Consider the following 16,606-nt stretch of genomic DNA (forward strand, 5'->3'; position numbering starts at 1 on the left):
CATAGGCTATGTATATTCAGCGGTATATGGCATAATGCGAGTCTAAGAGAGACTTCATCCACAGAACTGAAGTGAATTTGACACGTTCGACGATTACCGGAAACAAGATGGCCGAATAAAAGAGTGGATGGAAGTGGTTCATTACCGCGTTCGCAACAGCTCGCCTGTGATCCCGTCTTTTGCCAGATGAATCCAATTCACGAGAGGCTGCATGCCCCGCCCATTTTAACCTCCCGATAATATTAGGCGATCTTCACAATTAAAGCTTTTCAAAGAGCGGTTATACGCGTGCGATTGAAATTAATGGCTTAGTAATTAATGGGCTTAAAATTAATAGAAATGTTAGCATATAAAGCGTCGAATTGAACACGATCTATAACCGATAAGCCAAGAATATCTCCTGATGTAAATTTAATAATGCATCTCGTTTATGCGAAATGTACATTTTACGCCGATATAACACGGTTTCACTCATTGGGTGGTGCATTACATCGCAGTGACTCGGTTTCCACATCCTCGTTCATGACAGTGCGGCTACCACGTGATGCCCTGCATAATGATGTGTTCGTATTATGGTAATAAATATACGGGAAACAGATAACTGTCTCTTGCTGCAAATCTTGCGGGATTAGCCACGGTGGTCTAGCGGTTAGAACGCTGGCCTTGTAATCCTGGGGTCTCGGGTTCGACTCCCGGCGGTGCCCGAATTTATAACTTGTGTTGGGCGAGGCCGTGGTCTAGGCAACACGGAGTTTTCCTCCGTGGCATCCCAACAATTACTCCATTCACACACAGAAGAAGGCAATGGCAAACCACTTCTGGATCATCTGCCAAGAACGTATATGAACAGGTCCCAGTCCGAGAAAAGGATGGAAGGATCCTGTTCATATGGACCTGTCGTCAGACAGAACACTAAAAAAATAAATAAATATATCTGTTATAATAATTTAATACAAAAATAAGGCAATGAACTGACTGATAAATTCAGATATTTTGTTTCCAACATACAGTTAACGTTGCAATATGCGTTAGCTTTTATGTTTATATAAATGAATTATCAAATTATAAAGCAAAATACTCTCTCAGCATTTCATAATTATATAAGAACTAGAAAAAATAGTTGACAGTGGAACCACGGTTCCGGAGAATCTGACGTAAATACGTCTCTGTAATGTAATGAAATGTAATGTAATAATTATTATATAAGACAAGTAATTGTGATATTCTAAAACGTTCTTTGGGCATGCATCATATGCTTACCAATGCATCATAGAAGCCCTTCTCTTTATCCAAGGATTCCTCAGTTGGGGCGTGACCATTTACAATGCTGTAATTAAAAAATCTTCCTTCGATCCTTAATATTGCAAGTCTTGGACTAATAGGAGTGAACCCTATCACCAGATGTTTCAGTTCTGGGGAGACTACAAAACCTACACCGAACAAACTCTTCTTGTCATCACAACTTTAGAATATTGTAAACCCGTGTTATTCCAAGGTTCCTTTCACAGTCCATCTCATTTCTATTCCTCCTTTGTTAGCCCCACGCCCAACCCCCAACCTGGAGGACTAGGTCTCCATATTTATGTCCCCTGGAGACTGGTTGGCCTGGCTATACCCCCCTGACTCTGGGTACCACGGGGACGCCGCTCCCCGTGAGGCCCTGAGGGTTCCCGCAGTATTTACAAAGGGAAAATACGACAGGTCCTTACAAATTCATCTTCTGGGCCACAGGACAATTTTCGAATTTGTGACTTAGTGAATCAGATCCTTTTCCAGGAACAAGAACATCATTTCCCTAGTGCTTGCTGTCCGAACAAAAACACCTTTCCCGGGATTCGAACGAGGGAAACATTTCCTCTGGCCCAGGGGCGATGGGCTCAACGGCGCCCGGGCCCCTCAAAATTTTTTAAAATTATTCTCTATTTTATAGGAAAAGTACTTTGTATTAATTATTGACTTGTTACATTTATGATTGAATGTAACCAAATTATAAGTTAGAGTAAATTATTTTTTCAACTACCAACAATGTGTAAATATGGACCGACAATGGCCAGCCTTTGTGTGAACACCTGCGTCTACAACAATGATAGAAAAAGGACTCGAATTTCTAACAAACGCCTGCAACAATGTTCGCTGGGCATGCCGTAAGGCTCTTTTCTCATTTCTTATACATGCTCTATAATAGCCTGAATGAACCGTATTGCACTCCACTCCTTTACCTAAGAAACTAATTGTTACGTCATCTGTTTACTCGGCATTGTTGTGTTTCATTATCGCCGTCAACAATCCGCTTTCGTCATTGCCGAAAGAGCAGAGCTGTGAATCGCTTGTAGAAAAAGTGCGTCGTAGAGAAGATAATTTTGTGCTGTTAACAAACTTTTAGAATATCACAAGTTCTCATCTTACATAAGAATTATTAAGAAATCTGTGATACTCCATTTTAGTTTTGATTAAATTGAACTTTGCCGGTGGACATCGAGGTCTCGTACAATTGAACAAAGTTTGAGGTAAGGAATTCCTATTTATTATTATTATTATTATTATTGTTCAATACATTTAATGTTAAATCTGCATTTGTGAAATCGTGTAAGAGAATTAGGTTTGTCTTCTTTCTAACTCAGTTTCAAGTAATGACTTCTGTTTGTTCACGGCATCATTGATAGTAAAAGAATATTCCAGTAGGCAATTAATATTTTACAATTTTAAAAAATAAAACGTTTTTCGTAGCCCAGAATCTTAATAAAGATTTGTGGGAGCTAAGAAGTGGGGTTTATATTCTGAAGAATAATTCTAACACTTTCCATCTCCTGATACATCGATATTGTTAAAGCGATTTAGGGAACTGAGAAGAATTTTTATTTCGGATTCACAAGCCTAATTATGGACGATCATCAATGCAACAGCAGATTAAATCCTGGGAATGTTTGCTATTATTGAGTGCAAAGAATTTATGGGTGCAAAACATGGTCTTTGACTTTGAGGGAGGAAGATAGACTGAGGGACTCTGAGAACTTGGTGTTGAGGAAGATGTTTGGACCCAAAATGGGGGTGGGACGGATAACAGAGCAAAATGCATGACGAGCTCCTCACCCGATGTTGTTAGGTAGGGGGTGGGCAGGGGAGGGGTGTTTACAAGGCCTGAAGGGAGGAGACCTCTGGGAAGATCTCGGCGTCAGTGGGAGGATAACATTAAGATGGATCTTAGGGAGATGGGACTCGATGGAGCGAACTGGCTCAGGATAGAACCCGGTGGCGGGATTTTGTGAACATGGTGATGAACCTTCTGGTTCAGTAAAGGAAGTGGGCTATTCTTTGAAGAGCCGAGTACCAATCGACTTTTCGTAGAATATCTTGCACATTGCAGTGTTTGAGTAGCGTGATCAAGGCCTGATCTGCGCATGCGTTAGAACAATTTAGAGCTTTTGTGACTGTTTCCAACTCTAAATCTCGCGTTAGTTGATAAATTTAAATGACGTATTGTGCTCGTGGTTTATATAAATGTGTAACTTAGGCAGGAAAGTCCTTAATCACGTAAACTCTTAAGTACTCTTAGTTCTACAGAGAGTGAAAACTCGAAAATTTTATACTTATGAAAAGGCGTAACCTTCTTTTTGCAAAATTTATTTGTTAACTGTCTGGTCCTGCATCAAAGGTCAAAATTTCTATGACACATTTTTGTCGTAATTTTTTAAAATCGGTTCACCAGAGTAGAAGCATCTAAGACTTTACAGATTACATTGATATTTTATACCTAATGACTACGTATAAGAAGAATCACCTTTATGCGAGTAATGACAAACACGCGGCATGACTTAATATTGCCTAAATCAGTCACATCTTCAGGGTGATTAAGCCAAGAAGAGTGAGATGGGCGGGGCATGTGGAGTGCATGGATGGGGCAAGAGGTGTACACTGGGTATTTTTGGAAAGCCTGATGAGAAGAAGACGCTGGGGAGACCTAGACGTAGATGGGAGGATAATCTCAGGCGGTATCTATGGGAGATAGGAGCTGAAGGAGACTGGATTTTCTTGGCCCAGGACAGGGTCCGGTGGAGGGCTTTGGTTAGTTCGGTGAACCTTCGGGTTCTGTAAGCCGTCTAGTTAGTTAGTTAGTTGGTTATATGTCACATTTAGAGCTTTGTCATTTTATATTGAATCTCAACAGGCGTTCCTGTAACAAAGAAACAAACTGAGTCCATGGAGCGGAAGCAATGCTTGATAATCTAACAGTAGAGTAGGTAATCAAATGTCTCGCCTTTTATGAAACATAAAGTTTCATGTCCGTGTTTACAAGACCCCGCCTCTAAGCCACATCCACAAGCCACACCTTCATTCCCCACCTCTCTAAGATCCATTTTAATATTATCCCAGCAACACTTAGGTCTCTCAAGTGACCTTTTCTTTTCAGGTCTTCCGATTAAAAATTGCACATCTTGTCCCTGCCATGTGTACTACATGCCCATCCCATCTAATCACCCATTATCTGAGAGCCCACAATTTATTAATTAGTGAAGAGATCTGTAAAGCTCCATATTACGCAATTTTCACCATTCCGTTGTCAGTAACTCTCTCGCAGGACCAGATATTCTTCTCAGTACCGTGTTCCCTCTCAGTCACTCTCAGTATGAAGAAAAACGTGTAACAGCGATTGACTGTTTTTCAGGAGATGGAGTCAAACCAAAGTCGCAGGTGTTTTCATGTCGGCGGCAGGTGCAAATGCACCGAAACATTGGTCCCTCTGAACGAGCTGAGAGAGGAGAACCTCTTTTGTGACGCGGTTTTGAGGTTGGAGGACGGCGGCGTCTTTCGAGTCCACCGATTGATTCTGTCGATGGGCAGCGAATATTTCAGGTTTGTTTATGAACTGACGTGATTGATTAACACGTGAAATAAGGACATGATAAAAGTCAATTCGTATGTGAAATGTTTCATCCCCTTTCATGCCGAAACCTGTATTTTTATACGGCTGATTGTCTTTTGTTATTCGTTCGTTGTCATGAAATCTCACGGCAGAGAGGAAGAAGAAGAAGAAGAAGAAGAATGTCTTCTGGACGTTGCGCCGTAGAAACTGAGTGGCATTTCAGACGTACTTACTGACTTCTTTCCTTGATGATGGAGGAAGTAAGCACCTCTGAAACGTCGATTAAGTTCTACGAGACAACATCCCAGAAGACGTACGAGGTTATTTTTTTTTATTAATTTTTAAGTGTGGGTGTACCAAGGTGACAGTCAATCGATCTGAAGGGAGAAATAGAAACAATCCATTTTCAAAACGTCTTGCGTTTAATACAAAAAGACGACCGACAAAGTCCAGAAGAAAGTTGGTAATGCCCGGAACATTGAGAGCTGCTGTGCGTTGCTCTGTCTGAAACATAACAAATTGTAACAAATACCATCGCGAGAATTGTTTCATTATTACGAGAGAATCGTACGAGAATTTGTTCATACGTTAATCTGCTTGAGTTTTAAATAAAGACGCGGTGAGTTCTTGAAATGAGAAATGAATTCTAACCGTGAACCATTGCTTCTGTCTTCCAAGACACGTGTCTCACGTCATGTTGCGAGCTGTGCCCCTCTGCGGCAATCAAACCTTTCCGTTTGTCCTGCACTGCGAAACCCTTAATCTGTAATAGGAAATTGTTCAATTCTTAAAGCCGCGTAGAAACATCGGCTTTTCTTTTAAGTTGTTTATTGTCGGGAAAATGTTTTGACAGAGCAAATAATTTCATATTACGAACTGATCAATCAGTGGAATGTATGTTGAAATATTTGCGTTGGTTTTAAAATATCTGTAATAATTATTATAACTTAAGATATCTCTTGAAGGAGTCAAGGGTATGTAAGAATCGAGGTGGCCATTCTATAGTACAAATGTTCGCTGATTGCTTTCCGATTATTAATTTATATTCTGTTAAGTCTACGCAAGCTCTTCACCCACTCGCAGTTAATCTGGTCCAATTCGTACTCATTCTGGGAGTTTTTGAAGTCTTCAGGCAACAAAAATCCATCCACCACATTGACAAAACGATACTTTTATATGGCTACGTAAATCATAAAAACTTAAAGTTGACTTGTAATTTTCTACTCGCCGTTTCTCCAAATCGACGACTGCTTCGTGACGTTTCAGGAACCTCTTCACGACATCACTGAACACCAGTGAGGAAGCTGACATTCTCCTCCACGGAGTCAGCTCAGACATGATGACCCAGATACTGGATTATGTTTATTTTCGCGAGGTGGACATCCGCCCCGACAACGCGTGTCGGCTGTTCGAGACTTCCGAATACTTGAGGGTACCAGGAGTTATCGAACTCTGCTGCGACTTCCTCATGGACGCGATGGCCATCGACAACTGTATCGGCATCATGCAGTTCGCAAGGTAATTGATGTTCATTTGTCATTTGCAGTGACGCCAGCCTTCGCCTCTGGAGCGAATCAGCTTTACTCAAGAGAGCAGGCGAATGCCAGGTCGGAGATTAAAACCTCTGACTGAGGACTGGGCAAATTATAAAGCGTTGTAGGTCAGGGTTGTTTGGCGGGTTATCATTAACGTCCCTGAAATTTAAATGTTCTGATTTAACTGCGTCATTATGACCAGTCGATGACTAATTTCTCCATGTAGAAAGTTAATCACGCTCTATTGCAGGGTCATAATTAAATCTGTCTTCCTCTCGAATTCATATTCTTCTTTCTTTCTTTCTTTCTCTGCGGAATTCCTTGCTTCTTACATAGTCCTCCCAATATCAAAATCAACATTCAGCCCGACATCTTTCTGCATACAGCAAACCCTCTGTTAACCGAGCCTCGATTATCCGATTCCCGCATTAAGAGACCGAATTTCAACCAGATCGGTTGCGATTGGATTCCACCGGCGAGAGTGTTTAAAGCGATGTCCACGCGGTACACTTCATTGATCTAACCTCATACCCAGATTTTGATGAGTATTATGAACACTTCAAGACATTTAAATAATTGGTTATCATCGGGCGAAGACAAAGACCAACACGCTGGTTGCCGTAGAAGCTGAATCCTTACTCCTTCTTGTTCAGGACAACATAGCAAGGAAATCAACTGACATCGGCAGAATCACACCAGAACGTCCAGTTCATGCGATGGACAGAATAACTGATAAATTCACTTTTTTAGTACAGGGATTCCCTCGAACAGCGCTCACGAGTGACTTTTGCCGTCGGCTTGTGCGTGCGAAAAGCCCGCTTCATTCGAGGAAAATCGGTATTGAATCCCTACTTATTTGTTCAATTCCATGACCACGTTCCCCTTTCCCTCGGTCGTCCGACTTAAGTCTTATCCGACCCGTGGTTTCCCCCATTTAGTCCGGTTACACGAGGTTTCTCTGGATTAACACTCACAGTTAACACAACGTCGTTTAGCCAAGGTTAATTCCAAAGTTAAAAATCCTACACTTCCCATCTCACTGCTTTCTTCACTTGCGTACGCCATGCCCTATAACCTTATCACGAGGGCGAGCGGGCATTGCCTGGGAACCTTCAGAGCCGAAAACTTTCCATTTTGCCCCGGTTAAACGGAGCATCCTTCATCGTCGCCTCTCCACGTGTCTGCTGTCAGTCGGGCTTCAAAGAGCTAAGGTCAAAACTTAAGGCGAAATACTGTGGTGTGTAAATGCTTGAGAACACAGTCCTTGCTGTAGTGTTTAATTGTGTCAGATTTCGAACGATATCGATTATGAGTCGACTCTCACTCTCGCTGTGACAGGTGTCACTCCATCGCCGACCTTGAGACTCGTGCTCGTCGCCTCGTTCTGCGCCACTTCGTGGAATTGTCTCAGAAGAGCGAAGAACTGCTGGAACTGCCTGTAGAGGAGCTGCGAGCGGTAATCGGGTCCGAGGAACTGAACGTGAAGGACGAGGAAGTTGTGTGGGAGTGCATCCTCCGGTGGATCAACCACGACCCGGACAACAGGAAAGGTCACATCGCGGGCCTTTTGAAGGGCGTCAGACTGGGACGACTTGACGCAAAATTTGTCAAGGAGACGGTCAGTATGCCCCTGAAATCGTGGATGTTTATGGGAAGTGAAGCCCGCATTTTCAATTCCGTATTCACAAGTTCGTAACCAATTAATGTAAATCGTGAGCCTTTTTCTTCGTCACGTGTAAGCCCGTCTGTCTGTCTGTCTGTCTTACCCTCATTTCCAGCTCGAGGACGTCTAAACGGATAACCATTAGATTTAATACTGAAGATCTTTAATAGAATCTGTCGACACATTCAGATTCTGGTTAAAATCTTTCAATAACAACGTAAAAACTACACAATGATTTGAAAGCCTTATTCCGCGCAAAATTTGCTTGCAGTAGAAATCCCGAGATTTCCTTAATTTCCATGGTTACAATAACTTCCTGTGGAATGCCTTTGGTAACACGCTCTCATGTGTGTGTGTGCAATATAAATATTTGATTCGTAATTTTATTCAGATACGTGGTTGGAGTTAATAATCATCTTTTATTCATCGTCTGCGCTACAATCTTTGATTGCAGTCTCAGGGTTTATTAAGATCATTTACGTGTTTCAGTTCAACTACAGCATTCCACCGTTAACTCCATTCAAACGTCCACTCAGCTCGAATAGGAAAATCCTCCAACAGATAAGTCACTTCTTCTGGCGAAGGGTTCTACTTAACCAAGGATCCTACTGCCATAAGAAGCGTGTCTTAGCTGCTATAATAATTACACGCATCTCCGACGATATATATAGTCAACCAGAGATCACTTAGCATGATAATCTTCAGCTGATTGACCACATAGGGACAACAGATATCCGAAAAATGTAGCAAGATAGCTTCGTTCTACATCCAAGAGTAAATTTCCCGAGAGGCTTCAAATTCGTAGACAGCTTTAATATTCAAATATTTTAACCGTCATCTCACGAAGCAGCCATACAATTTATGATCCTAGAGCAGAGCGCTCTTTTCGGAGCTCCTCGGGTGGTTGGTTGCGATTTAAAATCTTGAGTAAGAAACTAAACCAAGTCTTACTTACTCAAGTCATTTGTTTACTCGGCATTGTTGTGTTGGTACAACAATGCCGAGTAAACAAATATAACGTAACATTGTTTTATGACGTCATTTTTTGATAGACGACAAATCACGAATTTTTATAGTACAAGATCTTTCTTCCATTTCACCATACGCTTTAACCAGAGATGAAAAAGTTTTTATTCAAGGTCAAATGCCCTGTGATTTCAGCCACTCACCCCTTACTAATACGTGTGAAAAATCCGCAAAGATTCATGACAACGTTATCTGCTTCAAATGTCTTTACAATTTAGCATTGGTGTCTACTAATTTCCAATACTAAAAGAGAACCACCTGATGATGACCAATTAAGGTCGAAACATGAAATGGCTCTTAATAGACATCGAACCCATAATCACACGCTGTTGTGTTGACGGGCCTTCCACCCAACCATCAACATGCAGAAGATTGCCTCATATGAAACTCGAAGCAACTAATTTTCATAATTTTCTTTCGATGCTACGTAATTTTGACGATTAATTAAAGTTATCGAATCAAAAAGAATGTGCATCTCGCACGGGAGAGACGAGAAATAAATTACAATTTTACTGAAGTATTTACCTTTCGGTTGAAACACATTTCAATATTTTTCTCTAAGATTGATTTAAACTTGACTTCGCTTCTCTCCACAAACTGTGCATTTATTAAGAGCGTCGTTAAATAAACCAAAAAACATTTTTTCTGTATATACCACAGTCTATTTCGGTGAGTTCCCAATCAAATTATGTGTGAATTTCTTGTCTCCTCTGCAATGGAACATGGCATCCCACATTGAACTGTTCAACAGATGTCAAAGCACCCGTACGTGACGGAAAATGTTGCGTGCAGACCCGTGGTCTCGGAGACGCTCAAATTCCTGAACGACGTGAATAGGTTGACGAAGGAAGACAAGGAATTCGTGACACCAAGGATTGCCCGCCCGCGTATCCCACAGGACATTCTGTTTGCTGTTGGTGGGTGTGACGTGGAAAGGCCGACAGATGTGATCGAAGCGTACGACGCACGAGCAGACCGGTGGACTGTGGTGAGTTGCAAAAAATTCTACTCTTACCGTGCCTTGTTAAATGACGCCTCCGACAAAAGCTACTTTTCCTCCTTCTTGCTTATTTTTACGAATTGATTGTTTATAAAAGCTTAATCACGAGCAGACCGCCACGGTGGTCTAGCGGTTAGAACGCTGGCCTTGTAATCCTGGGGTCTCGGGTTCGATTCCCGGCGGTGCCCGAATTTATAACTTGTGTTGGGCAAGGCCGTGGTCTGGGCAACACGGAGTTTTCCTCCGTGGCATCCCAACAACTACTCCATTCACACACAGAAGAAGGCAATGGCAAACCACTTCTGGATCATCTGCCAAGAACGTATATGAACAGGTCCCAGTCCGAGAAAAGGATGGAAGGATCCTGTTCATATGGACCTGTCGTCAGACAGAACACTAAATAATAATAATCACGAGCAGCTCGTTGCCTCTTTATTTCCATTGCAGTGAACCCTTTTTTAAAAGGAGCTCCAAAGACATGAATTAAAAAGAATAAATAAATAAATAAATTACTCAAATGCTGAGTCTCGTGTACAAAGTAAGTTCTAAGAGGAATCGACGAAGGATGTGAAGTTTTCCTTAAATACCGTTTACAATAAGCGTCCTACTTCAACTGTCATGGCAACCTGTCTGCTGATCTTAGACATCGTTGATCGTCAGTGGATTTCAACGTAATAAATGAAGCACTGATTAGTGTGGATGTTGGCCATCTGCGTGGTAACGCCTCGTGAATTAGAAGGCTTTGGGGTGGGGTGGGGGACGTACTGCCTCCAGCTGTGCGTCGATAAAACCCAAAACACCAACATCTGTCTTTGCCATCGTACGAACCTGAAATGTCAGCTGTTGACCAGAAATTAATTCTACATTTGTCTGTCGTACTTGGCGAGAGCACTGGTAATGTTTGAGATTCTCTTCCTGTATCCACCATTGCTCCAAGTTAATTTCTCACGGTCTTGTCGAGTGCCACCCTCCACGGGGTAGCAATTTCGGTCCACTGTTGGGGGTTGCACCTCTGCTCCGGTGGTTGGTCGCTTCGACTCTAATGTAAGGACTTCACTTCAGTAGACTAAGTGACCCAAAGAAACATAAAGCCATAATCTGTCGTTCCTGCAGGTGGAGGGTGTCGACTCGATCGGTCCGCGATTCGCCCATGGCACGGCAGTGGTCGGTTTCGACGTTTACGTCATCGGTGGTCGCAACGGCGAGGAAGTCTTAAGCTCATGTTTCTGCTTCAACGCTGTTACGAAGACATGCCGCGAGGTGGCGCCTATGCATGAATGCAGGTAAGGTGCAGCTTGGTAACTAAGGAACTCCTTGGAACAGAGTCCTTCTTTATAAGCCACGGTGGTCTAGCGGTTAGAACGCTGGCCTTGTAATCCTGGGGTCTCGGGTTCGATTCCCGGCGGTGCCCGAATTTATAACTTGTGTTGGGCAAGGCCGTGGTCTAGGCAACACGGAGTTTTCCTCCGTGGCATCCCAACAATTATTCCACTCACACACAGAAGAAGGCAATGGCAAACCACTTCTGGATCATCTGCCAAGAGCGTATATGAACAGGTCCCAGTCCGAGAAAAGGATGGAAGGATCCTGTTCATATGGACCTGTCCTCAGACAGAACACTAAATAAATAATATAGTCGCTGTCATAGTCAATATACAAATGTGGTCAGGGGCTGTAAAATTGAACCACTCACATACAGGAGCATCGTGCAAAGTGTGAATAGGTCGGAGGACCTTTCCGACAAAGTTGGTTTTAAGAATACGATTTTCTTGTTAATTCACTTGAATGACGATTTAAAATGACGATCGTCAATTGCGTTCTGCGAGAGGAAATGCATCTGAATCAGCTATAAATGAGCATAACAGAGCGTGTACTTTAATCGTTTCAGATGGGATTTAATGGTGTCAGTCCTGCGAGGTGCAGTGTACGCCATGGGCAGTGACAGTTGTCCGAGTCACAGAACGGCTGAAAGATACGACCGCAAGGCGAACCAGTGGTCTTTGATCGCTCCCATGAACACTACGCGACGCGGTGCAAGTGCGGCTGTACTGAATGGTACGTAAATCCCGTTGAACAGGAATTAGTGCAGAAGGCGAGGCGTCTGTCTGTCTGTCCGCGTGTGATAACGCAAGAACGGTTGAAGGAATCGCGGGATTTGAGGTTCTCACGGCGGGGAATACGAAGATGGCTGTCGTTTGGCTTCTGCCGACGTTTCAGACGAACATTTTGCCTTCATCATCAAGACATTCCTCTTCGCTCTTGATCGTAGTTTCCCTCACTCCACTGTCCCACATTCTTCTATTAACTCGTTCTTTTATCCGTGCTACGTACTACGTTATATCACAGAGTGTAATGGCTTGAAGTTCTGAGTGCGTGATGGTGTCTTCTGATCTTGTAAGCTGTAACTTTACATCGTCATCTGCCTTTGTAGTGTACATTAGGGGTTAATGCAAACAACCATCAAACTTTTATTTTATTTTTTTATTTGTAGTGTTCTGTCTGACGACAGGTCCATATGAACAGGATCCTTCCATCCTTTTCTCGGACTGGGACCTGTTCATATACGTTCTTGGCAGATGATCCAGAAGTGGTTTGCCATTGCCTTCTTCTGTGTGTGAATGGAGTAATTGTTGGGATGCCACGGAGGAAAACTCCCTGTTGCCTAGACCACGGCCTTGCCCAACACAAGTTATAAATTCGAACCCGAGACCCCAGGATTACAAGGCCGGCGTTCTAACCGCTAGACCACCTCATCTTATTATTATTTAGTGTTCTGTCTGACGACAGGTCCATATGAACAGGATCCTTCCATCCTTTTCTCGGACTGGGACCTGTTCATATACGTTCTTGGCAGATGATCCAGAAGTGGTTTGCCATTGCCTTCTTCTGTGTGTGAATGGAGTAATTGTTGGGATGCCACGGAGGAAAACTCCCTGTTGCCTAGACCACGGCCTTGCCCAACACAAGTTATAAATTCGAACCCGAGACCCCAGGATTACAAGGCCGGCGTTCTAACCGCTAGACCACCTCATCTTATTATTATTTAGTGTTCTGTCTGACGACAGGTCCATATGAACAGGATCCTTCCATCCTTTTCTCGGACTGGGACCTGTTCATATACGTTCTTGGCAGATGATCCAGAAGTGGTTTGCCATTGCCTTCTTCTGTGTGTGAATGGAGTAATTGTTGGGATGCCACGGAGGAAAACTCCGTGTTGCCTAGACCACGGCCTTGCCCAACACAAGTTATAAATTTGAGCACCACCGGGAATTGAATCCAAGACCCCAGGCTTACAAGGCTAGTGTTCTGACCGCTAGACCACCGTGGTTGTCAAACTTTTATACCGGCTCTCAAATAATACACATGACATATTGTTTTTAAACATTTAATAATCGTATGTTATGAGCAAATTATATTATAAATGTAGAGCACCGCTTGGCAGCTCGTACCGTACATCTCCGTTACCAAATTTAATAAAAATCGACTCACAGAAGATGTAACTTACCACCATTTCCATTATGCATTAATTTAAGCACTTTGTGCTGTTTATATTAAATTTTATCAGTTAAACTCGTTTCCTTTGACACACTGACTGTCTGCATTCGAAACAAAGAAACAGATGAACAGAGACGGCCGTGTCTGTGCAGTTTCTGTGACTAGAAGGGGGACTTAATAGATTTACAGATTTAAATAGGGATTGTCCCATGTCTGTGCTCCGCATGGACCAGTTTAATTCCTCTCCCTAAAACAAATATGTGTACATTTCGTGTCATAATTTGTTTTTACAGACAAAATATACGTTGCTGGTGGATATGATTGTCGATATTGTCTAAACTTGGTGGAAGTTTATGACCCGGACACCGACCAGTGGACTTTCGTTGCACCGATGCTTTCTGGACGTAGGCATTTTTCTTGCGTCGCGTTCCACGGCTGTCTGTACGCCCTAGGTGAGAACTCTGGACATTCCGAGTGATGCTCCTCTATCCTTTTTACAGAACTTGCTATTGTGAAATTTTTTCTCTTTTTCTTTGAGTTACTGAGATTTTATGAACAGCATTTTTCTCCCGTCATTAAAGAGTTAGTTTGTCAGTAATTTTAACCCCGATTCGTGGTTTCGATTACATTCTCCACAAAGAATACTTAACTAACTAACTAACAACGCATAACCCCTTGTGGTATCTCAAGTAAAGTATGCCCCATTTTTCACACAGTCCCAGTTTTAAAGGTAAATATTTTGTTCTTGTAGCAGGGAAATTTCAGTTTGCCGTGCTGATATCCCCAAAAAGCCGATGGTTTAAAGCAGTCCCTTCACAATCTTTGCTTTTCGTCACTTGTTTGTGTAACGCCGTTTTGAACAGTGCATCTTGTGTTGTTTTTGAAGGATATTTTCAAACGCAGTTTCATGAAGCAGAAAACAGAAGTCAGGCGCAATTTCCTGATGCTACAAGAACGAAAATAATGTTGTAGCTATTTCCTCCTTAATTTCGTTCCTCGTACTAATATTAACACTTCAAGAGGGAATCAGTTTTCTTCATTCATTCGTTCCGTTTACGGAATTACAAATTTTAAGAGCGTAACGTCCGTTGGGAAAGACGGACGGAGTTTGAAGCAGTGAAGTTACGAGAAATACAAACTTCTAGAAAGTTATAATTGGTAATCTTGAAGGTATGAGATACCACTTTTGATACATAGCCTAAAAGGAAGGATAATATTGAAATGTTTTAAGGATCTAAAGTATGTGAGATGAGGTCAACTACGGACTTTTGTGATTAAGGTAATGAATCTTGTGGCTCCATCAAGTTCAAATATTTCGTGGCCATTTGACAGAGTAATAAATATCAAGAAGGGTTCCGCTGAATGGGGTTAGGATAAGTTCCCTTTGACAGCTTTTTTATATACTGTGACCTGTTACTGAATGTGTGTGTGCAGGAGGACAAAACAAGACATCAAAAAAGCTCAGTACCGAAAAGTATGACCCTGCAGAAGACACGTGGACCGAGATCCCTGACATGAACTTCTATGCATATGACTTAAACGCAGAAGTGATCGACGACACGATCTTCATCATCAGTAGATATTTTGACAAGTGTGTCGCATGTTTTGATGACAAGGATAATCAATGGTTTGTTTCTTTGTTTGTTAGTTTCTTTGTTTGATTGTTCAGGGCTGTATAATCACAAACTGTTACTTTCGAAAAGCGAAGCGAACCATTTCCGGTCGACATAACCGCGATCTTGTGGATTCAGCGCCGAGTAGTGACGTAGAAACTGACCGACGTTTCAGAGGTTCTTTGTGCTAATCAGGGCCTTGAGTACAACGCGCGAAAAATGGGTTAGATGAAGGGGGTAGAATGAAAGCAGGCAGGGCGAATGAATAGGAAATGGTAATCAGACGTAAGCTGTGACTGCATTAATAAGAAGCTCTTAGAGTTAAGTTTCTTTGATCAGTGGTGCATTGAATTGCGATTGGGGGAATTTTATTTAAGGTTGTCTGGAAACAAAATACAAGCAACGACATTTCGGTGGAAGCCTGTGCCCTTAGCTTCAAGCAGTTTTCCATTCTACCCAAAGACAGAGCCAGAACATCAGACATGGATATTTTTAGGTCAACACATTTTACGACTCACAAAGATAATTCTTTTATACTTATTCAACACCGAAATCTCTGATATTTTAGAACCCCAGAAGAAAAAGTATATGTAATTTTAAGGAAATGAATAATTTCTGATATTAAAATTTACATTTCTATTACATTTATATTAAATATATTATTTATGGTAGAAGACGCATTCCTTCGTGAGTTACATCACCTCAAGTTGAGTTACATATTTTCTGTAACTGTGCCAGTGAAATGTGATAAAAATTGTATTGAGTGTAGATAATATTGATGGGTGATGAAAGAGTTTTTGTTTTCACTTTTAATATTTCAAATTGCAGGCACCAGGCGGCAGACTTGAATGTTTGTAGACACGGGATTTCGACTTGTGTCATCAGGAACCTACCGAACGCAAGAGATTACGCCTACAAACACAGAGAATAATTAAGCAATTAAGTTGCCAGTACAGATGCAACTTTCACACAGGTTAGGTTAGGTTAAAGTTAAACCTAACCTAACTCGCGGTCATCGCACACATCAATTCCCTACGAGGGCATTGGTAGTGCTGGCTCATCACATCCCCTGCTGCTGGAACTCAACCTTCGTCAATTCAGAACGGCCAATCTGATTTCACCGAGTTTAGAAAGAAGCTTTTGGTTTCATGAAAATAACTAGGCCTACTGAAGTCGGTGGAACTGACGGTCCGCAGGCCACCTCCGACCAGAGACCACTTGTAATCAGACCCGCGAAATTATTTGTTTTGTATTCTTGTCTCGTCTGCAGCTTTATGTACAATTAACATGCTACTGACTTTAAAATATGATTTTTCCAGGGTATACAAACAGTTACAGGAACAAATTTAAAACAGCCTGCAACTCTGTAGTAATATGCGCACATTTTAATAAAATTTATTTTTGAATTTGTCA

The 16,606-nt window shown here is 42.0% G+C and overlaps 1 protein-coding gene across 1 annotated transcript; it reads left to right on the top strand.

The window, feature by feature from the left end:
- Window positions 1–2,307: 2,307 nt before the first annotated feature.
- LOC147872893 (kelch-like protein 10) lies at window positions 2,308–16,606 on the top strand. Its single transcript, XM_087354429.1, has 10 exons — window positions 2,308–2,507; window positions 4,664–4,851; window positions 6,128–6,379; window positions 7,735–8,014; window positions 9,837–10,073; window positions 11,199–11,368; window positions 11,974–12,140; window positions 13,874–14,032; window positions 15,015–15,207; window positions 16,022–16,606. Exons 2-10 carry the CDS (start codon window positions 4,667–4,669, stop codon window positions 16,122–16,124), a joined length of 1,746 nt encoding a protein of 581 aa, XP_087210555.1. The 5' UTR covers window positions 2,308–2,507; window positions 4,664–4,666; the 3' UTR covers window positions 16,125–16,606.

Source organism: Zootermopsis nevadensis, unplaced genomic scaffold (assembly GCF_977971745.1).
Source record: "Zootermopsis nevadensis isolate Lab colony 2312 unplaced genomic scaffold, Znev_1.0 Znev_ptg000023l, whole genome shotgun sequence".
Taxonomy (NCBI): domain Eukaryota; kingdom Metazoa; phylum Arthropoda; class Insecta; order Blattodea; family Termopsidae; genus Zootermopsis; species Zootermopsis nevadensis.